Raw genomic sequence first — 27,779 nt, forward strand, 5'->3', positions numbered from 1 at the left:
GTTCTGTTGTTACTCCTAGAAGCTTTTAAGTCTTCGCGTCCTTGTATCACATATAGTGACAACAATGTGAACGTAAGCATTAATGCTTGCAGTCACTACACTCTTCAGGATTTGAACCACTGTTTCCGATTCAACTACACTATGTGTGAGATAGAAGGAAATCGGTTGTCTCCACCTACTTCACAGTCCCTTAATCATGAATAGAAGATGAGAGTATCTCTACAGTCTGTACGACAGAAGCGGTGATTATTGACAAAAATAATATTTTTTTATTTTATGTATGAAATCTGTAACCAATATTAATCATTTATCGTTAGAATACAAGCCTATTTCTACCATTATACAACTTTGTAGAAATGTGCATATATTCTGTTAGTTACTGCTTACAAACCTAAGCGTAATGGGCTTTACCCGATATGAATGATATTCTTATGTAGCTATTCCGGGCTATCGACGTGGAAACCAAGAACTAGTAACAAGGTAGCTCCAGATAATTAACTCGAGGAGCTATAGTCTACTTTCAATCTTAATCTGACTGTGCACCAGTATATTGCTAGACTTATGACTCATCCTTATACAAACAATTGAGAACAAAAAGTAATTATTGGTTTATACGTTTTTGTTACCGTTGCCTCTAACATAATCAAAATTGAGGGTTTGCTTTCTTTCATGTTTACTTCCATGATGTTTTATCCTTTACTGAGTTAAAAAGTGTGTAGTATTTTGTACGCTATACATCTTATAAATATTTTTGTATACATATTTGTTTGTGGAATGTATAGATTTGTATTTTATTTAATGAGATTTGTATTTGTATTGCAATCTTATTTCCACTTTGAAATTATCAGTACCTAACTGGATGTCGTGAAAAACGTAGACAATATTCTAAAGTTTTTGTATCTGTAAATTGAAGAATGAAAAATAAAAGAAAGAATAAGGCGGAAATAGTAAAATTAAGACTGCATTGTTATGTAATAAGTGCATAGTACTAATGTTAAATAAAAGGAACTGCAGTAATTATGATTCTTATTTACAATCGTCAATTTCTCCTAATCATGATTTACTTCCGTTATACAAATACTAGAGCTCCATCACTACGGGCTCAAGAGCTTCATTGCGTAATAACGTTCACAGAATTTGCGGATTCCGAAGCAACGCAAAAGTAATTATTACATCTACGTAGATTTTCGCAAGTTGAATGTTATCTTAATTTATTCTGACAGAATTGTCAACCTTTTAGTTATGGAACAGCAAGGAAGGAGTGACTGTTTTAGGTGAGACTGAAATTCAGGTAAGTTTTTTTTAAATCACCCAATGTGCGCCAAGGCATGCAATCATGATAAGATGGGTGATAATGGTGAGGAAACGGAGAACCCTGTGAACATTCATGCACGCGGTGTTTATCCACCACAAAGTTAACTTGGCGCGAACTGGAATCGAACCACAGACCCATGCACTACACGTAAACGCTTTACCACCACGCTTCCCGGTATGGTTTTCAACACAATTAACATGTTTTGCCAAGCTTTATTAGGAAATATATTGATTTTCCATTTAGGGAGAGAGGATAAGAAAAAATCTACAACGATTACTTTTTAAGAAAACAGAGAAATTTTAAGTAAATAAACAGTTGTGCGAGCTGGGAATGCAACGACCACTGGCACAAAACCCGGGGGGATCAAGGTGACATGTCCCCTCCAATCTTGGAAACTGAGGCGGACTGTCCCCCAATAATCTGATGTGAAATGTGTTTTTCGGTGAGAAATGTGATGATTTGTGTCCGATTGCCACAAAGGAAAGTGCAGTGAAATTCATGTTCCCCCAGAATAAGCCTCAAATCTGCCAGCCTCCCAATGTTGAAGACAACTCTGTTCCCTTGATCCTCCACAGCATTGTTTCTCAACTTCATAAATATTTTGAACATCGCTTAGAAAAAAAATATGGGAACGGTCTTTCCCGTCGCACCCACCCCAATATTGAAGACAGATTTGCTCCGCTGGTAAAGACACCTGTATTATCCGCAAGAAGAGCAATCAAACAAGATATAAGGGAATTTTAAATGAAATTTTAATAAATGTATATATTTAGAACTATAGCGTTAATAGTTACCTAACATTAATTAAAGTTCAATAGATATAATTACCTTCTAGCAGCCTTAATTTGGAAATTTTTAGTTTTACTATATGATTCCAATCGAAAGCGTGTTAGTATTATATTTTAATTGTGTTTATTGCGTATATATATAACTTTATTAAGAAATTGGGGGAAAAGGTTTGAGTTTTCTTTCAACGTATCTTTTGTAGGCACGAAATCAATAAAATTAGAACAATGAAAATGTGAGAGTACAAGAGGTCGTATTCCGGTCTATAGGCTACTGTATCGGTATACTGCCCAGACACCCTAATTCAATGTTCAGGACAGCGCAGAGCCAATGGCGGAGGAACTGGATGATAGCTCACCGGCATTATAAGAGTAGAAGAAAGGCTGAATTGCCAGACAAGTCTAGCATTTTTTCTTTTTGAATGTTATTGAATTCGTACTTAAAGCATAGAGTGAAAAAAGAGTGTCTCCAATTTCTAAATAGATAAAATTATACCAATACGGTACACAATAACCACATTTCCACTCTTATTAATATGACCTTCGATTAAAATAGTCGCATGAATAAAGATAGGAAATTAGGACTACTAGAAGGACATCATATTTGCATTTTGAATGTAATAAAAATATTATTAATAAACTACATCAAGTGCAGTATGGATACACTGCTAATGTTGGTAACTAGTCTATGCCTATGGATCTACTGCTCATATTGATGAATTCTTTAGGTGGATAGTTACACTGCTGTTGAGTAATTACATTATCCTTCCAGCAAGAGTAGATGTCACTGCAAGCGCGACGAACTTGACATGCTTGTTTTTCCATGTAGTTACCAATCTTGCCGTTAATATTTTCGTACAAAATGTAGAAATTATCTTTGACTTTTATATAAAAACGGGAAAGCAGATTCTAACAGTAGGTGACATAAATATCGACTTTTTAGAACCCAAAATAAATAACCAACTTGAGATTTGATGCAAGCATATAATTTAACTGCAGTAGTCAGAGAGCCAACTAGGTTCTCAACAAATCAAAACAGTGCATTAGATCAAATTTTGCTTAATATCGATCGTCTTACTTGTAATGAGTTTCAAGTACTCAACAGTCGATTCTCAGATCATGAGGCGCAGATTTTTACAGTAATGTTAAAGGTAACGAGATTACAAACGGTAAAGTACATAAACCAAGTACTAGATTAGTAACGAAAAGTTATTTTAATGATTCTGGCATAGAACATCTAAATTTCCGTTTGCTCAACGAAGCTTGGGAGCAGATATATACGGCTAACAACCTGAACAATGCATGGGATGGGTTTCACAAAGAATTTATTAATTATTTCAACGAAACATTTCCAAAAAATTTTACACCGTTCCTACTTCTGGTTGTGATAAGAAAACATGCTTAACCACCGGTATCAATACATCAAGTAAGACACTAAGGTCTCTAAATATGGCGTATAAAAAAGGGAAGTTATCTCAAGAAATGCAAGAATATTATCAACACAACAAAAGCATTTATAGAAAGCTATTAAATTTGCCAAGAAATCCCATTACTCAAATTTTGTAGACAATAGTGAAAAGAAACCCTCAGCTATGTGGAAGGTAATAAGCATAGAGTTAAAAGATAACACCAAAACGAAAAATGAAATTACTGAATTAGATGTTAACGGGAAAAAAGTCACAAACCCAGATCATATTGTAAACACCTTCAATAATTATTACACAGGTTCAAATAACAAGCATTTTCCTAATGATATATCACATTCAAACATTTGCAAGTTTAATACAACTATCAGTACCATGTTTTTACGACCCACTTCGGCGAGAGAGGTATATAATACAATAATGGCTCTGAAACCAAAATGGTCTTCTGGTCTGGACGAAATACCAATGGTCATTATGACAAAATGCAGCATTCATAACTCGGTAACTTTGTCCTACCTGATTAATATGTCCTTTCAGACATGCACATTTTCTGATAAGTTAAAATACGCCAAAGTCAAACCGTTATATAAAAAAGGGGCCAAAACAAAAATTGAAAATTACAGACATATTTCCGTGTTGTCCTTCTTTTCATAAATCATAGAGAAAGCTATTCTCAATCAAATTATACCATTCTCATCTAAGCACAACGTAATCTCGCCTACACAGTTTGGTTTTCAAAAACAAAAATCAACTGAAATTGCTTTATATAATTACATCAATGAAGTCACAGAAGCTCTGGACAAAAGCAAAAAATGCGTGGGAATGTTTCTAGATTTATCTAAAGCGTTTGACTCTGTCCCTCATAACACTCTTATCCATAAACTTAACAGTTACGGTTTAAGAGGAGTTCTTAAGTCGTGGATTAAATCTTATTTTCAAAATCGTGCTCAAGCTGTTGAACTATCATTTATGTCCAATACAGCTGAATCAGCAACTAATAAATCTAAATTTAAAAAAAATTCTACCAGTGTTTCTCAGGGATCGATATTAGGACCCATATTATTTCTGCTATATATAAATGATTTGCTAAATGGCGTAATGTTAGCAAATGCAACTATGTATACTGATGACACGAGTCTAACTATAACAGGTACAAGTCATGATATTATCTGTGATAAAATTGACAAGACAACCCGTCGTTGAGAAAAGTGGTTTGCCCAAAACAAACTAAAATTAAACACAGACAAACCTATAGCACTAAATTTTCATCACATTCAAAACAAGCTTTGCCTAGAAACTGATATATTAAATAAGAAAAAAATAGTGTATTCAAACTCAACAAAATTTCTGGGTCTTTGGCTAAACCACAATCTTTCCTTTGAAGCACACATACTTTCACTAGCATAAAAACTGAATAAAATGCTCTATGCATTAAAATCAATCAAACATGTATTAAAACTAGATACGATTCTTAACTTGCATTTCGAAATCTTTCAATCTTTACTTTCATATGTTATAATCTTCTGGGGAAACTTCCGAGAGAGTATTGTTCGTTATTCAAAAAAGGGTTTTAAGAACTATGGCTGGGGCCAAACTAAACGACTCATGTAGACCACTATTTAAGGAACTTGAAATATTGCCTCTACTCTCGCTATACGTATTTCGTACGTCACTGATTGTTAAAACCAACATTGGGGTATTTAACGCACCAGCAACCCATAAATACAATACCATGCCTAAGGATAAGATCTCCAGCAAACTGCACAGAACAAAATTGTAACGTTTATGCGAAGAGAATTTTTAAAAAGTACACAGAACAAGTAGAATTTGAAATCAATAGATGTAATGTAGACTTAGTCTCTTGTCGAAAATTTAAATGTTACGGAAAAACAAGACGAAGAGTTTTCAAAATGTATGAATACTTTTGAGAGCACTTTCATTCATTCTTATCATCGCCTTGGTAATTAAGCACGGGGCGTTAAACAAACAAACAGAATAAATTCTTTTGATATTTCTTGATAATGCTAGCAACACATTTACTTTTTGAAATACAGTATTGAATAGAAAAGCACAAAAACGGTACAGTTAAAGGAAATACCTTGTTAATAAATTACTTGTTTTGATAATAGTTAAGAAAATCTCACTATAACTTTTGTTTCAAAACTTATGCTTTACGCTGTTGTGAAAAATAGCATGAAAACATCAGTATCAAATGTGGCTGTTTTAACTTACCTTCTTAGGTTGTCTATGATTATGTATATTAAATTTTCTCTTGCCAAGCTTGAACGCGAATCAAATCCCGTTCCACATTCTTTGTAGATCAAATGTTTTTCACCTATGTATAGTAACATTACTTACCAAATATGAATGCAAAGTAAATCCTCTACCACACTTTTCGCATACGTTTGGTATTTTCCGCAGGGTTAAGAAGTGGCATGCCAAATGTGAACTTTCAGTAAATATCTTTCTACACTCTTCGCACGTGTAAGATTTTTATCTTGTGTGGATTAAATGTGATTTCCTATATGTAAACGTTGAGTAAATGCCATTCTACGTACTTCGCAGGTATAAGGTTATTTCCTGTGTGGATTAACATGCGTGTAATTAAACTTGAAGTTACATTAAATGTCATTCCTCACTCTTACCATTTGTGAGCTTTTTGTCCCGTTTGAAAAAAAAACGTGTATATACCCAAACTTGAACGTACACAAAATAAGTTTCCACTTTTGTACAAATGGGATTTGTCTCTTCTGTGTCACAGCATGTGGTTGCAAAGTGTGAACGTTCACACAATGCTTTTCCGCATTCTTGACTTGTGTTAGAGTTTTCACTTATGTGGATTAACATGTACCTAGCCAAACTTGAACGTTGATTAAAACCTCCCCACACTTTTGGTATGAATGGCATTTTCTTCTCCGTGGATTAATATGTATGTAGTCAAGTTTGAACGTACACTACAAGACGTTTTACAGCCTTGGCATTTGTGAGGTTTTTCTTCTCTGTGGAGTAACATTTGTGTAGTCAAAGATCAGGGTGCACTAAATCAAAATCTACACTCTCTGCAGAAGTGAGACTTTTCATTTGTGTGTGATAACTAGTCATGGGCAGTGGGAATATTCACGGTGGGAAGGAATTTAGAAAATGGGAATACTCCTGGGCTTTTCCCTTGGCCTATAAATTCCCGCGAAGGAATTCATTTCCATTTGGTTAATTTATCTTCATATGACTAACTACTTTATTTTAATATATTTGGATATACTTTTGAGCGATCGTCAGTACTGAATTTATTTCAGAAAATTCTCTTGTAATATTGTTGCAAAATAATTGGAGATAGAAATCAGAAAACAGTCACATTTTCTCCCTATCATTATATAAAAGTTTACTAAAATTGTGAGGAAATGTCGGAGTTACAAAGTACTTTTGTGTCCTCGAAAAGGTTTATTTGTAGTTTTAGTACAAAATTCGCTACAAAATATAAAATTATGTGATTCAACTACAGCTGAAAAATACAGGTTTTCACTTGTAGCCCTGCTACATCTAAAGCTACAGATTTTGTAGCTAGCTATTGTAACTTCACTACAAACAGCGTGCTAGTTCCGAACCAGATATGAGTTATATAAGTAACAAGTGTCACCTAATATAACTTGTATCATATATTGTATATAAGAAAAGTTGATGACAAAGTAACTCAATACAATTTAAAAATAACGTAACCAACATATTGAACTCTAGACAAGTTATTTCAAGTTTCTGTCATATTATATTTATATACCATCATTTTGCTTTTAATGTGCCTATATTAGGCCTATTCATAAAAACCTGTATATATTCAAAAGTTTAGAATACTTATTAGAAAATTCATGAATCTTTACGCTTACGCTGTGAAGCATGTGAGAATATCAGCGTGTCGTTGTTGCCCAAACTGATATTCATTAAACACTTTTACTGATATTTCCAACAGAACAGAAAAGTGCATAAACAGTAAAGAAAATATGAGCTAATTGTTACTTGAATATCTTTTTTCCAATGAAAGTCCTACGGTGCTGTAAGGAAATCCTGTAAAGTTTTATTTTCAATAATAAAAAAACATCGTTCTTTTCAGTGTTTGTTTCTCAAATGTCCAATAAAAAACGTGTCCCCACTCACCTGAATTTTGATAAAAGCTACTGAACATTTCGTAAAATCCATTAATTCTTAAATATAGCAATTCAAGAAATTTATCGAGTAGGAAATTTACACCTGACTTTTCAAGTACTTTGTTTTGTAGCACTCCTCTTCACAGACGAACGAAGGATGTCTTTAAGGAGAGATGAGATACAGGAAGACTCAATAAGCCGGACAACTCTCATTTCCATAAAAGCAACAACCGTTATAACCTCTAGCGACGAATCTCGTTCAATTTAAATGCGCTGAATGAAACGTGCCGCCCCTAATTGTGCAATTGATTTAAATTGGCCTTCGGCTCGCGACTTGTTCACTATAGAACCGACTTCAGAAGCACCGCTCATACATCACGTCTACCGAGATGTGGCGGACCTCAGCCGAGCCGAATGGAGAGGATGGTTCATCTGAGTTGAACGAATAGAGCGGATAGCTGGTTCATCGCAACCTAACCGGCTCTCTGATGCGCATTATCAAGTTTTTATTGGGTACGTCTACTAGAAGAATATCACGCCAAAAATCCACTAGATATGTGTCAATTGTTGAGAAAATGTGTAACTTTTATTGCTACTATGAGAAATGGAGTTGCACGATTCTAAAAGGTGAAAGATAATTTTTAAATAACTTCGCTGCACTGCACCTTCAATAATAGTGATCAGGAAGACATTGATGTTACCCATGACTATTGCAAAATGAAAACTTTTGGTGTACTATAAAAATGATAAGCATTTTGTATCAGAAGTTACAACATACTCTAATGGAGTCCTGAAGATACAAATGTGGCAGAGCACGAGGAAAATACTGACGAGGCAGGTTCCAAAATCTGAATGCTGAACACAGTTGGCAGCAAGTTCAGTTTTTTTCTAGGTGCACATTTCCCTCTCGAAGTTGAAAATCGAGCTGCGCAGAATCTAAAATATACCAAATAGTGTCCACCTATGGCCTCAACTAACTTCCATTTCTCTTCAGACCAGCTTTTCTATACGAAAATGTAAAAGAGATCTCATTTTTGAGCACATCGTTTATATTTAAAAAGAGGATACAACCAGGCTTTTAAAAATTATCATTCAATGTATGGCTTACATTTACTATATTGCACCTGAAAGAAAACCGATTTAAAAGAACAGAACACACCTCATCTCTTTTCGTTAAATACTAAGTGAGAATGTTCGAAGGTGATGGCAAAGGTGTTTTGTAACTAAGTGCATTCTTGTGCGATGCAATTGACTCAAGGAAGCGGTGATACTATTGACAGCTATTAAAACTTTTAAGTGAAAAAATTGTCAGATCGTCTTGAATACCTATCTAAAATGGTTCCGATACACCAACAAAACAATAATGTCCACACTACGAAGAAATAAAAGGTCTCATCAAATTTAGTACCATGAAACGTTTTGTTTTCTATTCTTACTTATAATAATAATAATAATAATACATTTTGAGTTTACGCAATTTCCAGCATTGAGGCTATATGAGAAGGAAAGCTAGAATCTAACCTACGTCCCGAACGATATCAACTGCCGCCGGGAATGGAACCTTGGTCTCCCGCAATAAAGATAAGTATAATAATAATAGACTCCGAGTTTAGTGCCCTTTTCATCACTGAGGCTATATAAGAACTAAAGCTAGAGCTTAATGTAGGCCTTAAAGCACATGAGCTCCGCCAGGAATCGACCCCGGTTTCTCACACGAACGGCGCGTTTAGTGTATATATATATATTTGATGCTGAGTTTAGTGTCCTTTCGAGCAGCGAGGCTATATGAGGAGTGATCCGTCGTGATCCGAACACGGGTCTCCCACGACTAAGAAGGGTATAATAATAATAACAAAAACTGCGTTCTGGTAGGGATGAAGGAGGTATTAGATCTGATCTATATTCTGGAGAGTATTTATTTACAGGTTTACGAAAATCTTATGGATCAAAGCAAAAAGTGATTTGCACTGAGAAATCATATTTGAGATATACAGAAAATGTTTTACCTCTGTACACCTTATTTTTGGATAGAATTGAAAGCTGTATATTACCTCACAGAAATGTATATACTATAAAATTGTGCGGGTACAATACCTGAAAAATTAAAGGCAACGAGTGGGATTCGAACCAGTTTCCACATTTTGCACCAACAAGAAAGAAAGCCAACTTGACATGCGTTGCTACGGAACAACTAGAAAGCGCTCTTTCAGTTGCATTGATGAATAACCACCCTTAACTCCCCTTGTTTTAACGAAGATCTTTGTTTTTCTTCGAGAAGTATGTGTTTTCTTTTTAAAAAGGAAAAAAATGTTTGCTGCATTAATGCTAAGGTACTGTCTAAACTAGAAGTATCGTTATTTGAAGTAGCAAAGGAGAAATTGAGAGTTTCAAACAGCAAATCCTGTTCAGAACTTTTTTTCGAACCTTCCCTTCATCTAGCTTAGAATGCGTTGTTGCCAAACTTACAATATTAACGGAGTTAGAAAAAATGAAGCGTGCAATTATATTTGCGAGAAGTGTACATAAATTCCCGGAAAATCCCAGTTTTCGGGTATCTTCCCGGGAATTTAACCATCACTAATGTTATCGTGTTTTGTAAGGTGCGAAGGTTGACTAAATCCTATTACGCATTCTTTGTAGGTGTGAGACTTTTCTCTCGTATGGATTGAGATATGTGTAGCAAAACATGAAGGGAGACTAAATCCCTTTCCACAACCATCCTATGCGTGAGGTTTTTGCTCAGCACGGAATAACGTGTCTGCAGCTAAATTTGACAATACACTACATCCCTTTGTACACTGTTGGCATGTGTAAGAATTTACTGCAGTGCAGGTTAATAATTGTGTAATAAAATTTGAGGGTACAGAAAATTCCTTATAACATTGTTAGAACTTGTGAGCAATTTCCCCTGTGCGGAGTAGTATGTGTTCAAGTTTCAACTTACGTTAACCCTTTTTCACACTAACAATAGTTGTTGAATTTCTCAGGTTTGTTATTTAATATGTGCGTTTATCTGGCTGAGCATCTAGTAAATACCTTTCCACACTGGATAAGAGAGATATTTCTGGCCTGTGTGGACTAACATATGCGTAGCTAATTTTGAACTTTTACTAATCCCTTATGCACACTCTCTGCAGATACGGGTTTTTACCTATATGTATTAACATGTTTGTTGAAACGTCATTACTATGAATACATCCCTTTCCACATTCTTGGTACGTATGATATTTTTAATCCATATGGATCAACATATGTGTAGCCAAAGTTGAACTTCGACTAAATCCCTTTCCACACTCCCCGCATGTGTGAGGTTATCAAGTGCCTAGCCAAATAAGAACGTTGATTAAATCCCTTACCACACTCTTCGCAAATGTGAGATTTGTCTACTGTATGGATTAACATGTATATCGAAATTACACCGTTGATTAAATGCCTTTCCACAATCTTAGCATGTGTGAGGTTTTTCCGCTGTATGGATGAACATATGTCTAGCCAAATTAGGACGTTGATTAAATCCTTTTCCACAGTGTTGGCACGTGTGAGGTCTTTCACCCGTGTGGATTAACATGTGCATAGCCAAACTTGAACGTAGACTAAATTCCTTTCCACACTCTTCGCATGCGTGAGGATTATCTTCTGTATGGATTATCAAGTGTCTAGCCAAATTAGAACGTTGATTAAATCCCTCACCACACTGTTGGCATGTGTGAGGTTTTTGGGCTGTATGGATTAACATATGTGTAACCAAATTTGATCTTTGACTAAATCTCTCTCCACACTCTTCGCATGCGTAAGGTTTATGTCCTGTATGGATGAACATGTGTGTAGCTAAATGAGAACGTAGACTAAATCTCTTCCCACACTCTTGGCATGTGTGATTTTTTTCTCCTGTATGGATCAACATGTGTGTACGCAAATGACAGCGTTGATTAAATGCCTTTCCACAATCTTGGCATGTGTGAAGTTTTTCTCCTCTGTGGATTAACATATGTGTAGCCAAATGATCTCGTCGACTAAATCCCTTTCCACACTCTTCACATGCGTGAGGTTTTTCACCTCTATGGATTAACATGTGCCTAGCCAAAACAGAACGTAGACTAAATCTCTTTCCGCACTCTTGGCATGTGTGAGGTTTTTCTCCTGTATGAATTAACATGTGTCTAGCTAAATGAGAATGTCGACTAAATCTCTTTCCACACTCTTGGCATGTATGAGGTTTTTCCCCTGTATGGATTAACATGTGTCTAGCCAAATGAGAACGTCGACTAAATCTCTTTCCACACTCTTCACATGTAAGAGGTTTTGCTTTTGTGTGGGTTAACATGTGCCTAAGAAAACTTGAACGTACACTAAATAACTTTCCACACTCTTCGCAGATGTGGGATTCCTCACCGGTCGCCTGTATTAACTTTTCGCTTGACAATGTTGATCTTTGACTATATCGTTTAACACTCTTTCGGTATGTGAGATGATTTTTACTTTTGTGTGCTAGCATATGTCTTGGCAAAGATGATTGATTAAATCCATTGACAGACTGCTTTGGAGATTTCTCCTTGGAATAAGAAAAGGTTTCTCTTAACGCAATAAAGGTATTCGCTTCTCTGTGAAGAGCAAATTCGTTATAGCGCCTGTAACAAATTCAATAAACAAGGAAGTGTAAATGAAGGTAATTAATAAGTAACAACAAAGAAATGAAATCGTATTTTGAATTTCATATTTCTGTTTCATTAACATGAAATTTTGTAGGAATATGTAACTGACAACTTTCGAGGTGATTCCATATGTCTCTATTCTAAAAATATGAGCACGAAGTTTGCTCTTAATATGTCAATTTGTATAATTATTTGTATCTTCCTCGAGTGTTATTAGGAATGTGAAACACTTTAGTCATTATTGTTTTCATACGTAAAAAGTAAAAAGGGGCGTGTGAAGATAAATGCTAAATTCTGAATACCGAAAAATGGAAGAAATATGTTTTCCATCACATTATAAGGGACAGGAAGCTGAACTGTTTGAAATATTTTTTTTTCTTTCAATATGTCGAGTGTCAACAATTAAGTGGCATTTTAACATGTTAAATTCATTGAAATGGGAATCATAAGGGTGAAAAAAGGATTATATTTGTACCACGAAAATAATAATCTGACGAGTCTCTCTTGTTAGAGAGAGGACAGTTGCTCACTATCTTTTTAGTTTTAGAAAGCTGTTGCCTGCATCAGTTTTGGGAAATACAACATTTAAGAGGGAAAATATGAATAATCTGCATATTATATCTCAGTACAAACTTGACATCCATCTAATCTGGTATTAGCTATGGAAATGGGTAAACTGAGTGAAATTATATTTCACAGTGAAGCTAGCAGCTGTATCTCAGCCAGAAGACTTATTTCCTTTTTTACGTTACTGTCATTAGAATGAAGATCCTACGAGTAAGAAAATGTTACGGGATATGAAGTAAGGACAAGCTAGGACATCTTTATTTCATCTGGAAATTCAACCAGCCATCAGTGGAAGTCAAGCAGCCTTCAAGAGTTCACTGCCTGATGTTATTAACAGCAATATTCTGTCCATGTTCCGACACCACTTAACTGTCGCGATAGATACAAGAGGTACCTAAAAGGTGCGGGATAACAATAACAAATTTATAGCAATAAAGCATATACTAAATGGAAGCGACTCCACCACTAGTCCTAGGCGACTAGAAACATGAGCAAAATCAGACATGGTAACGAATATGAATTTAGTTTTAAAATAATTTGAAAATAACCAATGCATTTTTCATTGAGAATTGGTAGCAATAATGGCGTTAAGGAATAGATGGTAGAGCAAAGGAATAGCAACTAATTATCAACAGTCTCACCCTAAATCGAAGAAGTTCCAATCTTCTCCTTTTACTCGTAGGTGATCTTTAGGCGCTGTCCTCGAAGTTCCAGTGACTTGCAGGTTGGGTAGTCCTGATGGAGTTCATGTTGAATACTTGGCCGACAATCAAGCATGGCATTGAATGCTGGACCCGAAAGGCAGGGAGAATCCGAAGTGTCTCGCGTCGTGGTTGAGATTCAAAGACCCAGATCGTGTTCCCTCAATTGCTTTTGACTTCAATGTCCCTCTAACGTCAGAATGAGATGGTGGTGACACCACGGAGTTTCCTGAGCGTGGTCAATTACCCAAAACTGACGCTGACCAAGTCCATGTTCCTACATGTCGTCGACTAAACACAAAGTTCTCAAACTTGCTCCTGAGATTGCTAAGGTTGACAGGTATATGAACCAAAAGAAGACTCACCTAAGTCAAAGTACTTACTTCTATATTCATTACTTCCTTGTTGTAACATCGTGTCGTGGGTAAACGAACGAAACGGACTATTTTTGTAGTAGCCTGACTGTGAGGGGCCAATGAGGTTGAACCAATTGAGAGAAGGAATTGATCTAACAAAGCAAATTAAAAGCGTCGTGTGTGAGACTGCTAAAGGGTGAAGGTTATAGAGGTCGCTACCACTGTTTATTACAAATTACAAGTTTTACAAATTACTTCCTCAATAACAGCACAGCAATAGTTAATTAATCTTTCAATGTAAAGTCAGATAGTGACATGCAACAGAATATTGGTGTTAATAACCTCAGGCATTGGTGTTAACAACCGTGAAGTCTTGAAGTCTGCTTGGCTTACATTGATGGCTGGTTGAATTTCCACATGAAATAAAGATGTCCTAGCTTGTCCTTATTTTATATCCCGTAACAAAAAGATATTTAAATTGTACGGGAAACTTAGAGTATCTGACTAGTGGATTATGTTACAGAGGTGAAATTTGTCCTATAAAATCTTTACTCAATACCAGCGAGCAAGTGACCTACGCCCGACGAGATCAAAACGGGCAATTTCCGTAAATTTCTTAATATATAAATTTACCAAGATTTAAAGTTAATATACAATATATAGATCTCCGTCACCATTGCCTGATGCACTTAAGTGATCACATTTCTGCTAGCATATTTTAAGAAAACTACGTTTGAACCGGATGTTGTGAAATAAGCTGTAAACCCATCTAACTTGAAATCTTATTATAGACTTCTTTATTTGTTTTAACACGTGCAACGTCAAAAACAGAAAAAAAAGGCTTGTAGTGTACGACGTGAGGATTATTTACTGGGAAACAAAGTATTTTCATCATTTCTCTTTCAAATAACGTATTTATCCTTTCCAAACGTGCTTCCCTACTGATATGGAGCAGTATACAATCGCTATTTCTTTCTCAATAATTCATATTTATATTACCTGTTTCATTTAAGCGTTACAATACAATACAATACTGACGAGGGAAAACTTATGGACACTCTTCGGTACGTATGTCTACGTAGCTTGCGGCATTATACATAATATGGCTTTTTTAAGCACAAATTTGACGGAATAAATATTACCTAAGACTATATGCCTAAGAACACTGGACATTCGTAAACCCTTACAACTTAAAAACTACAAAAAAAAAAAGATTATTAAAAATTAAAACAAAGTTTTTTTAAAAAAAATTTCCCGACTTCAAAAACACATTCCGAAGAATGTATACATTTTATTTACATTGTCTTTGCCAAAGTGCGAATTTATATGCAGAAATGCATCTTGAAACCGGTCCACATTTCACTAAAGTAAGAATTAAAATCACGATCCTGCACAAATTTTGAACTAGGGACAATAAGCGTAAGTTTGCTCAGGGTTTTGTTTACTGAACGATCTGCAAAATTTCAAAATTGAAGTTAAGCATTGGTTTTCTGCACATTCTGTTGTAGAGGTCAGGTGTGATCAGGTGTATGTTTCGCTGGTTACAAGCCGGTACAACATACTGTGCACACGTTCGCGAAATTAGGAATGACGGCCGAATGAGTTAATTATTCAGAGTCTTACACCTCATAAATTTAAATTCTCAACTGACCATCATCCTGCATTAAACCATGTTAACTTGGATTATCATCATCTATTCTTAGAGTATCTTACTCTAAAATATTATCTTATGGTTTTTGACATAACAACGTTTCAGAATAATTTTACAGCCCCCAGTCGTATTACTAACGAAAGCGACGTGACCAGCCTATCGTAGAAATATCGGTTTCATTCTCTAAAAATATATGATGTCTTCTATTGTAAATGTTAACTATACATATAACGATATAAACTTTCTTATCGTTCATCCCTCGATAAGTAAGTTATTAAAAATTTAGCAGTCTTTTTTCTGCCTGTTAGTAACATTCTTTAACCCTTTCAGCCCACACCTACACAATTGTGCAGGTAGATAGAAGCACTAATATATACAATATAGCCGAACATGCACAATTGTTGAGGTTAATTTTTCCGAAAGCTACTATTAAAAAAAAAAAGGGAATCTGATTTAACCTACCCTAATCTATGTACACATCATCTAAGATAACATACGAGAAATGCAGGAAAAGAAAAAAATAATATACATATAGAGACATGTTTAGAAAGAAAAATGTTTCAACTCATGTGACTTGAGTCCGCGACCATTTATCCCAGACGTCAACACTTTAGCCATCTGAGCACCGTGTCAACCTTGTAAGTTTTTGTTTGTCCATTTTATTTGCTGTGCAAAAAGTAAATTAAATCAAGATGTCATAAAGTAGTACGAAAAAATTATCCGTAGTATACACGGTATAACCCCGCAAAGACGATATTCCAGGCACAGAAATAACCCACGCAGTCAAAAGAAAGAAAGCGAATTGTGAAGATATTTGACCAAATCTAGCATCCGCCGACCACTGGTCAATAAAATTTAAGATAATCCACAAGAAATGCAATATATATATATATATATATATATATATATATATATATATATATATATAAAGAAGAATGTAGTTTGAGAAAAAAATAACTTGTACCAGCCGATATTTGAACTTTTTTTTTCATAGAATAACACGTCACCGTATCGTCGCATTTATGTGAAAGCTTGCAATTAGCAGTTTCGAAGTTTTATTTTCACTGAACTTATATTACCTAACGAAGCTACGAGATGTCTTTCACGCACGGACTACTGGTAACAACACTTCCTTCAAAAGCTAGGGCTGGCCTTATAGATTTATGAAATCACTATTTTAATCCTCCTTAAAGAACTAGTGCTCATATCGCAAATTTTGGAAACAAAACTTTAAATCCTCGATTTCTTCCTGTTCACCCCAACCATATGCTGGTGAGCAACATGCAAATTTATAAACTTTCCACTCTATTGGGAGATCAGATTTATACTTTGATTACTTCTCTTCTTCGTAACTGTCTAAATATTGAGTCCTTGGTCTTCCTCCTTATGCTATAACTATTACATTTTCCTATCCAATCGGAGTGCCGAATAAGATAGCCAAGCACGCTGATTCTTCTTATTCCTGTTACTTTCATGATCTATCGTCCTTCATTAGCTTTAGTCCTTATTCATTCCTTTGCCTTTCGGTCCAGCATTGTGGGCCAATACCACATTTTAAATGCCTTCAGCTCGGATATTTTAGCTTTTCTCTATACAAATCCTCGAATAGTTCCACATATATGTAGCTGCAACAGTAATTTGTGAGGATTGTGGATTAACTTTTACCTGATCTTCATCTACAGATCAAATGCTTTTCTCTGAAGCCAAATGTCAACCTATAAACGTCTAAAGACCGTAAATAAAATTCAAACTTCAGATGGAACCGGGGCAACTTTATGGCAGTGTGGAGTTTCATCACTTATTTAAACACACACTTAAGATTTTGCACCAAAGGGAACAGCATGTGAGACTCATTCGAAATGTTCTGCGTTCGATTCAAAGTCTGGTATTAGAGTTTGTGTTTGAGGGAATTAAGCATTGTGAATTATGTTCGCTATTGCTACTAAAACTGATTTATTCCATAAGGGTAGAAAAAAACACAAGACAGAAACATTCGGCAGGAGGGAAACGCAGATTGTTTATGCTTATGACATTATATTTCGTTGCTCTGTCCATGCTTTCTGTCTCTGCATGATGAATATTATTATATTTGTTTTCTCTGCATTTATTTTCATCTCTTAGAACTCAACGTGAATGCAATTTATCCTTTCTATCTAGTAATTTTCCAAGCGATGCCGAAATACTCATTCTTTTTTGCTCCAATTGGAGAAATAACCTGGCATTTCATGTCTTGGAGCATGGAAGTATCGTCATCTTCGGTGTCCAGCTACCAGACATACAATGAAACAATTCAACTGGAGGACGGAAGTACTATTTCTTAGAAAGCCAACCTCCATAAACTTTAGTGGTTGTCTGACTAAAACAAGTGATAAAAATTGGGTTAAAAAGAAGTAAATATTTCTGAATAATGTGAAAAAATTACAATTAGTAATATAGGTAAACACAATCATCGAAAAAAAACGCATAACATGATGAAAGTTAAGCAAAAAGCACAAATTGGAATAAGACACTCGGGCAATTAAAATTACGAAAGGGAAAAGAGAATTAAACAAAGAAAACATAGAAATTGTTAGAACTTATGGTTCCTTTATTATACTAAAATATTAAATATCGAATATGATTAACCATGTTACTGCATGGTACATCAAACGCCGGAAGAAGCAGCGTTGGACCAATCTAACGGTCTACGGTTTACGCTCCCTACAAGCAACAGCTTTTGGGTCAAATATAGTGAAGTGTCACATGATCGTTTTTCTGAAATTTGAATCGACAGAGATAAATAATCTATGTATGTGTCTAATCTATTTTTGTGAAGCTTCGGAGATTTCAAATCAAAGATTTCATTTCATTTTTTCTATTTTTGTTATTGTAATATATTCAATATTTAATTTGGATTTCAGGCCCAAATTTCTACATGTTTAGATATTTGGTTTTCTAGCGATATTCCGCACATTTGAAGTATCAGTGTTATCCTGAATGTGTAGACTTTAATCAGAAATATTCGATTAAACAAATATTTTCAAACGTAAAATTTATAAAATAGCCTTCGGTCAATTTTGATGAATTAGTACGGTACCTCTTTCCTCAAATTTCCAAACCTGGTAGATTATTGGGGAATAGCTAATAACTCGCTGCGTTCACTGCGTTTTGTTTTGGAAGAAGAAGGTAAGAAGAATACTTTAGAAGTTGTACCGTTTAAGAGCTGTAAAGAGTAGTTACCAATCTTAGCTTGCTTTCAAGTTTTCTGTGTTTATAAGATTCCTGACAGGAATGGTTTCATTTTGAAATTTGGTTTCATTGAAGATCAAAACGTAATAGTGTCTGAAGAAAAGTAAAGTCGTTAGGTCGTTTCATTATTTTGTGGTTTCAGGTTAGTTAAAGTTAGATTCTGCGCTTAAATACACTTCTATAGATGCTAATACAGTTACCATCTCTCCACACGTGACTGACTGGGTATAAACTATTCACTTCTTTTCGTTTGCTTGTTTTGAAGTAGTTCCGCTGGTGTCAGTTCGATCGTTAATGATTACACTAGGAAAGTAGTACACGAAGCATATGATGCCATGTCATGATAATTATTATTGCCACCTCCCGTACAGTTTTCATAATTCGTGACTTTTTACATCACACTGAGTTAAAATATATCGAATTCTTTAACAAATTCTTCATTGTAATAACCACGAAATAAAAATCTCATTTAAATTATTTAACGATTCCCACAGAACTTGGACAAAATAATGAAAAAGCTGCGTTGCATCCACTAGTGCGCTCCAGTTCCGAAACTGCGTTGTCCATCACGGAAAAAATCCCTTTGGGTCATTTCAGACCAGGTGCTGACAATAAGGTAACAGAGGTTTAGCAAAAGGAATATCGGTTTAAGACACGAAGTGCGTAAGAGATTGGGTTTCGCGCGGAGCGGTAGTTGCAGGTGCCGAACACACCAGGAGCACGTATGCGTTTCGCTGTGATCATCCATATAAACTGTGCCCACCTTGCGATAGTGCAAAAATCTTCTTTCAATAGAATGTAACCGTGTGATTTGAATTGGCATCTCACGAAATCATAGGGAATAGAGAAGAGGAATATTTCAGATTCTGTGTTTTCAATGGTGCCCTTCACAAATTAAATCAGAATAAGACTAACTGGTTTTCGAAACAAAAAAATCTTTATCACGAGTTGGTGTGTTTCGATCCAAGGCTGAATTTGGATTTAAATGACGAACTACCCACAAATGCAATGAACAAAATCTGTCACCCTCAGTATACATAAAGGGAAACTTACCGAAAATCAGTGAAGAAGCGTTTTCAAAAACTCAAGATTATTAAATCTAGATTAAGGGCGAATCTCGGTCAAGATAATTTTGAATCGTTTCTGTTAATGCAGTATGAAAGAGATATACTAAATAAAGTGAATAAATGTGTCATAATTAACAAACACTGTCATGATAGTGCACAAATGAAAGATTTCTGAAAAGTAAGAATGTCTTTGTTGTTTCTTGTCATGGAAACAGTTCACAGTGATAAAAGTTAAAGGCTGAATATATATATATATATATATATATATATATATATAGTGGCATTGTATCAATAGTAATTAAGCTGTCTGAAACCAAAGCGAACTGTCATAACTGCATTTTCGGGCTGTCAACAAATACCAACAAAACTCAGAATATCAGTTACCACAAAAATGGTAATTGCCACATTTTTATGTGAATTTATCTACCACTGCTTCAAAAAGTATAGCTTATCACAAATCTTGAAAAACCACATTGTTCATTCTCCTTACTGATAGTTCGAAAGTGCGTTTAGTGCACTGTTATCAGGCAGCTCAACTGAGGCCCCCATAATAAAAGGGATCTAAGCTATGCATGACTTTTCCAATAAGGTTTATTTATATTCTGAGAAGTATTCTCCGCAGCACAATATGAAAACTAGAAAAAACACACCGCAGTCCACTCGAGGGTCTAACAATGAATGAGTTGCGTCCTGCTTCTCCATTCAGTTTATATATTTCACTACAGAAAATCCATTTCCTGGGCATAAATAAATTTACTCCAAAAGTCAGTTACTGCCCTTGACTTCTAAGGTCCTCAGTTTATGTTTGACGTAGCTGGTTTATTGGTTGTAACGGAATAATGTTATCTGGTTTTGAAACATTAATTTTGAGCGCTTAAACGGTATGCAACGATATTTTTGTAATATGAATTTATATACTACAGTAGATCAGCCAGTTAAACATAAAATGCGAATAGGTAATAATGCTAGAAATAATGCGCTTTGAAAATGATTTCAGGTCTGCGCCCACCACAGCTTCTCATTCTCATCCTTGTAAAAATGAGAACACAATTGGTATTAGAAAAAAACTAACAAAGGAGCACGGGATAACATTAGAGATGTAAGGGCTTGGAAAAAGAGGCTCTTTTGGAAAAAAAAATCGGTTTTTCCTGCTTCGCTTTTTTGCTTGGAAAATATTGGGCTTCTTAAAAATTTGCTTTAAACTGATAAAGCAGACTTTGTTTCGCTTTTCTACAACAAAAAACTCATTTAATTAGTGGTTGATACAAATAATAATATGAAACCTCGAAAATAAACCATGAATTTGAAAGAGATTTTTTAAGATTATTAACATATTTACAACATGAATGCCAAAGGATTAACCAATATATGTAATAATATTTTAACCTCTTATATACAATAAATTGTTAAAAAAATGATACATAAATAGCTAGCAAAATTGTATGTACTATTTTTACTTCAAAATATCACACACCCTTCTTTTGAAGCAAAATAAAGAAAAACATGAGAGAAATCTGCACATCAAGAACTTTGTTTCGGTGGTTCTGCACATTCTTGAAAATTTTCAGTTAAGCTTTAACTTCCATATACATTGTATGAATATTTCGAACAAATTTCTCACTGATTGACCACATATGTAATAATCTGTTACCACCTATCAGGTGCTTCGGATCTGCAAAATCGGTAAAGTTCCGAATTCTGTAATGCACTGAATGTTTCTTAAGCTTGTTCAGAATCAGGAAAGTATCGAATTTTCTATTCATGGGTCATATACGTAATAGACGGTTCATCCGAACGTAAGGTTTCCTAGGCTGTAGAACATGTAAACACCATCACGGTTTACATCGTTAGGAAACTTTTTTTTTCTACAAAAAAAAAAAAAAAAAAAACTATGAAATACATTTAAAAAGAGTAATCAATCATTGTTCCAATTCTCAAGACGGCATAATTGATTGTAATAGTAATCGAAGCATTTCACTTAACATTCTATTAAAAAGATTAAACCCATACGCAGATGAAATTATTGGAGATTATCAGTGTGGATTTAGTGCAAATCGACCAGATATTTAACATTCGACAAATACGCGAAAAGAAATTGGCATATGTTACCCAGTACATAAACTGTTCATTGATTTTAGAAAGGCTTAGAACTCGGTTAGGAGGGAAGCATTATACAACATTCTAACGGAATTTGGAGTACCGAATAAAGTAGATTTATTAAGTGTTTAAATGAATCCCAGAGAATGTTCGAGTAGAAAAATACGAGCTTCCACGTCGAGATTGGCCTGAAATAAAGATATGCATTATCGCCTTTATTATTCAGCTTTGTTTCGGAGTACGCTATAAGAAAAATCAAAGATAGGAACCAGGACCTAGACTTGAATGGTATTCACCATGTTTTGGTGTATGCTGATGATGTAAATCTGATAGGAGAACAATCAAAAGAAATGCAGAGGCCTTATTAAACGCTTGCAGTGACATGAGTAAATACAGAGAAATCTAAATACAAGGAAGTTTACACGGATCGTAATACGGCAAATTATGAATGCGTTAAAATATCAATTAATACTTTCAACACAGTGGATACTTTCAAATATCTTGGATCAGTATTACCAGACCAAAATCATACCTACAAAGAAATTAAATGTCGACTGAAATCAGGAAATTCTTGTTATTACTCAGTTCAAAATATTTTGTCGTGGCGAATTCTGTCAAAGAATTTAAAGCTTATAATATATAAAATGATAATCATGCCTGTTATGCTTTATGATTGAGCAATATGGTCACTTACGTTGAGGGAAGAATGCAGACTTAAATTATTTGAGAACAAAATTCTGAGACGAGAATTTGCAGCCAAGAGGAACGGGAATGGGGAATGGCAGAAACTTCATAAGGAGGAACTACATAATTTATACGGTTTACCAAACATTGTTAGAGTCATCAAGTCTAGGAGGGTCAGGTGGGCAGGACATGAAGCCAGAATGGAACAAAGTAGGAACGCTTTCAAACTTTTAACTGGAAATCCAATCGGGAGACGTCAATTAGGAAAGCCTAGGCCCAGATGGGAGGACAATATTAAGATGGATCTAGCAGAAATAGGAATACAGAGTAGAAACTGGATTGAATTGGATGAAGACAGAAGTCAATGGAGAACTTTTGTGGCCATAGAGAAAGAGAGAGAATCCATTTAAGTTAAGCACAACTGCACAACAAACATGAGTGAGTGGTTAGCTTTCTATCGTGAAGTCCGGGATTCAACCCCCCATTCGACCATTTTGACAAAAGTTTTTCTTAATTCCATTTGTGAATGTAGAGATATTGCTTGTACTGTGAGTCCTGGCCGACTTCCTTTCTAATCGTTTTTAAATCTTTATTACTAATTACGAGCAGTGATGGATTTGCGAAGAGGGTTACGGTGGGGATGTTTTTTCGGATTGAAGCCTCTACCCCGAAATTACAAAATTTCTAAAAAAAAAAAAAAAAAAAACTAAATATTAATTTTGCCTTTACTCGTAAGCTTCAAGCTATCCTCAAATAAAAATTGGGAAATTTTAGAAAAAAATTACTGCCACTGATTATCAGTATAAAATCAGGGTTGTATCTGGAACATTACAGCTGAATAATACAAACGAAACGAAATAATTGTTATATCTGTACTCACAAACTTAAACTACTCTTAAATAAAAGTTAGTAATTTTTAGAAAAACCAAACATTATTCAGAAGAAACCCTCCCATATATTTTTTTACATCCGATATTGATTATTTCTATCAAATGGTATACATGGTTGTGTCCAGGAAGATTATTGTTAAATCTTTGCACAGCTACAGTATAACGGAAATGTGGAAGTACGCTCTAACATATATATTGAAAAACACAAGTTTAATTATATGCTAGAAGCTAGCGTACTAAGCTTTAAGAAGTGAAACTCGGATGACTAAAAAGAAATGATCTAGAGAAGAAAAAATGTCGAAATTCAGAAGCTAAGATAAAGTTAAATAGCTTCTAAAATTGCTCTCAAATGCTACGTACTTTATGTTTACTTTAATTCAAAAATCATGGGCTCTATACATCACGATGGCAAATCCCAGAAAGAAATATGGTATTTCGGTCATGGAATCTTATTTAACTTTAGAGTATACTATACGAAAGCTATTTAAATAGAAAAATCATGAAAACGGAAAAAGCCAAAATTTCAAAAATTCTCGCTTTTTTTTCAAAAAAGCCGCCTTTTTATGTGCAAAAAACCATCGATTCAAAAAAAAAAAAAAAAAACGGCTTTTTTGCATCTCTAGATAACATCATATGGTAAAATATAAAATTAAATCAGTTTCAGAATTTAGCTAAACATGTAGAAAAAATATGTCGAGAAAGAAAACCACAATGAAAACAAGAGAAAAGAACACTAAGATCACATTGTATGCTGGAAGGGGTCACACGAGCTTAAAGCGGAATTCAAACCGCTTCTCGGGTTATATCCCAGAGAAGTTGCTTCCACTAGAACTCGGAACTGGAACTAATTGCCTGAAATGTAATACGCCAGCCAACTTCTCACAAAGGACGCCTGATAATAATACTTTGTTCTGATCTTTACATACTTGTTAATATAATTGTCAAGTGTCACTTCAGAAGAACAAAAAGGTAAACAATAGCACACGTGAAACATTATACAGAGTTACATATGGACAATTTCAAAATACTGCAGAGTACAGAAGAACAAATTTAGTCCAAGTTAGTTCACTACGACTTACATTAGTCCAAGTTAAAGAAATACAACGACTTAATTTCCATATCAGTGATAAAAGTGAATTGAGTCCACATTGGCTCCTACACATTTATACAAAAATAGATACCAAAATACTTATGATTTCAAATTTGTAAATTAGTACTTTTCTACTTTTGGCTATTGTTTAGCATTGGAGGGCCAGCTTAACACCTACTTTTTTGCGATATTCTATTCCGATGCGGTAATTTTATGCTTTAGTACGTTAAATTACGTTACCAGCATTAAATTCAGACAGCATTGCAGGGCGAACATTAGCGAGTGAAGGCGGGTTAGAGCCCCGCATGGAACGTTGTTTTCTGATTCGTTACCAACAATTCACTTTCTTTTATCAAATCACTTCCACTTACCATTACGGTTTGTACAAATCCCCTACTGCCCTGAAAAAAAATGTGTTCGATACTTTCTTGACTACTTGAATACGACTATCAACTCATTTCTTCTGTAAATTATCCAACTTTTTGTTAGTTTTGGCCCCCTAACACTAAACAATTACGTTACTTTTTAGTGCAAATGGAAATTGAACATAAAAAGAATGTATTAGCTTTATAATGTACAGTCAAAGTATTTAAAATTTTTTAACCTTCAAATACTCGAATACAAACCCATCGAGAGGAATTTATTGAAATCATAAGTATCTTTGGTATCTCTTTATGTATAAATGTGTCAGAGCCAAAGTGGACTCAATTCACTTTTATCACTGATATGCAAATTAAAGTCGTTATATTTCTTTAACTTGGACTAATATACATGGTAGTAAACTAACTTGGACTAAATTAGTTCTTCTGTACTCTGTAGTACTTTGAAATTGCCCATATTTAACTCGGTATAATGTTTCACGTCTGCTATTGTTTTATCTTTTTGTACTTCTGAAATGACACTTGACAATTATTTTAACAAGTATGTAAAAATGAGAACAAAGTATTTTTATCAGGCGTTCTTTGTGAGAAGTCGGCAGGCGTATCACATTTTGACTAATTAGTCCAATTTCCGAGTTTACCGGAAGACAATTTCTCCCGGATGTAACCCGAGAAGCGGTCTGGATTCCGCTTTAAGCTCATATGACCCCTTCCAGCATAACCCGGTTGTTGCATAATAACACCAAAGTGAAACAAATTGATTTCTGTCCATATGAGATATAAATACCTAGTGAAAATTATTTAAACCGAGAATCCTGGTTTAAACAAACAAACAAACATAAAAGGATTTAAACAAAAAAAGTTTTTTTGTTGGTTTTCAATAGAGCAATGCAAGCAATGAAAGCATTTTAGGAAGTTACGCATAAAATATTTAGGAACGTATAAATACTTATTCAACGCGTAAGATATTTAAGTCTATGCTATACACAGTATTTTGTGCTATCCTCGTGTTTACCTATAGGCCTATATTTACCTTCGGTGACCTGTTTTATCCTATCGGACGCAACCATTTGCTTTCAGTTGGACCCACATCCTGCACCCTTCTCTAAATTACGTAACAATATATATATTTTTTTACCGGCCATCTAGCACATTTCGTTTGTACAATGATCCTTGTATCGTGTACGTGCTCTAAGCACCTAAAGTGAACCTGTATGGAGAAATGGAAGTCCATACCCTAGTAGAAATGATTGCTGAAAATACAAAACGACTACTTCCTTCAAAGAAATGAGTATGAAATGAATTTATGTATGGACCTGTAGAACTACTGAACACCCATTGTTGGTTAGAATTTTTTTTTTTTTTTATCTTGGCTTCTGTTAATGTCTTTCGAAGCCCTCTGAAAAAGTGAGGCTAGACCCATTGGAGCTACATCATGAGTAAAACCACAAACGTCCATAGTTTTTGTTCCAGTATAACAGATTGCACGTGTAAATTTTCAAAATTTTGGGAAAAATTTCATTCTGCTGATTTTTTTTTTTTTTTGCAAAAGGTTCTATATAAATAAGAGACTATCGTGGAGCACCCATATTGTAAATATATACAAAAAATGTTGAGACACGTGTAATCAATAATAGAATAATCACTATTTCATCAATATATGAACTACTTGATATTTGTATGGATATTATCGAAATTATTAGTATTATTTGGTATACGCCACAGCTGCTCTATATGTGCCATTTCGTTTCCAAATAGAAGATTATTAACTTACATCTCCCATATCTAAATATTTATAATGAAGTATTACTTAATCTATAAACTTTCCGAACCATTTTATCAATCTGAGCCAATGAAAAATTGAGCATTACCTTTCTTGCCGAACCGAATTTGAACTTTTTGCTGTTAATTGTTGGGAGTCCTTAGAGTACGATGCGCAAATCTCTTGAACCACCACTTTTTTTAGCGTTTCTATATTACTTTCAAATGCAGGATGATCTTGTACCGCAGATTCTGATTTCACCATATCAACGTTTAGTTTCGCATCCAAAGAAAACATAGCTGCATCCTTCTCCATTGCTTGCTCTCCTTCCGTTGTTGATAATATCAATTCTTTGTTGTCAGTCATCAGTTCGTATGTCCACCCTTTCCCCTCGAGTGGATCTTCTTGAGGTAAGTCATAATCAATCTCTTCTTTGCACATCAATTCCAACTTAACAGACGCCAGGCCAGCCATTACGACTTTAATAAGAATTTGACCCTGTTCTTATACTTCCCTTATATTTTATGCTGCCAGTGTTAACGAAATGATATACAAGACCGTTCACAGAAGCAACTTTATACTTGCAATCAAACAAATGATCAGGTTTTAATAACGTACCAGTGATGCCAATTCCTTCAGAGCCGTTTTCCCTTCAAAAGCTTCAGAATTTCCCTTTTCCGGACAAAATTTCCCTTCATCTAAAACGTTGAAGTACTGTATTTAGTAAACGTATTTTTAATCGTTTTCGCTTCCACCCCTCACCGCAATCTTATAATCACATACAAGCAGATACCTGACAACCTTCCTTTGAGCTTACGCAGAATTTGAACTTGATTTGTTGTTTAGGTATCTAAGGCGTCACTATGGTGGAGGGGAAAGGATATGGAAAGGTGTAGGCCAGGTGCAATCTCTCCATTTGCCTGGTGTGATTAAGGAGAAACCCTATAAATACCTCGGTCAGGACGGACAACCTAAATAAATCAAAAAAATATAA

General features: G+C 34.8%; 1 protein-coding gene across 1 annotated transcript; it reads right to left on the minus strand.

Annotated features, from left to right (window-relative positions):
• Positions 1–6,929: 6,929 nt before the first annotated feature.
• LOC145690801 (uncharacterized) lies at positions 6,930–27,421 on the minus strand. The gene is made up of 2 exons (XM_081766095.1): positions 26,895–27,421; positions 6,930–12,288 (listed from the first exon to the last, which is right to left on the minus strand). Exons 1-2 carry the CDS (start codon positions 27,257–27,259, stop codon positions 11,106–11,108), a joined length of 1,548 nt encoding a protein of 515 aa, XP_081622221.1. The 5' UTR covers positions 27,260–27,421; the 3' UTR covers positions 6,930–11,105.
• Between the last annotated feature and the right edge of the window lie 358 nt (positions 27,422–27,779).

The sequence above is a fragment of the Thermobia domestica genome, chromosome 7 (assembly GCF_964235325.1).
Source record: "Thermobia domestica chromosome 7, izTheDome1.hap1.1, whole genome shotgun sequence".
NCBI classification, from domain to species: domain Eukaryota; kingdom Metazoa; phylum Arthropoda; class Insecta; order Zygentoma; family Lepismatidae; genus Thermobia; species Thermobia domestica.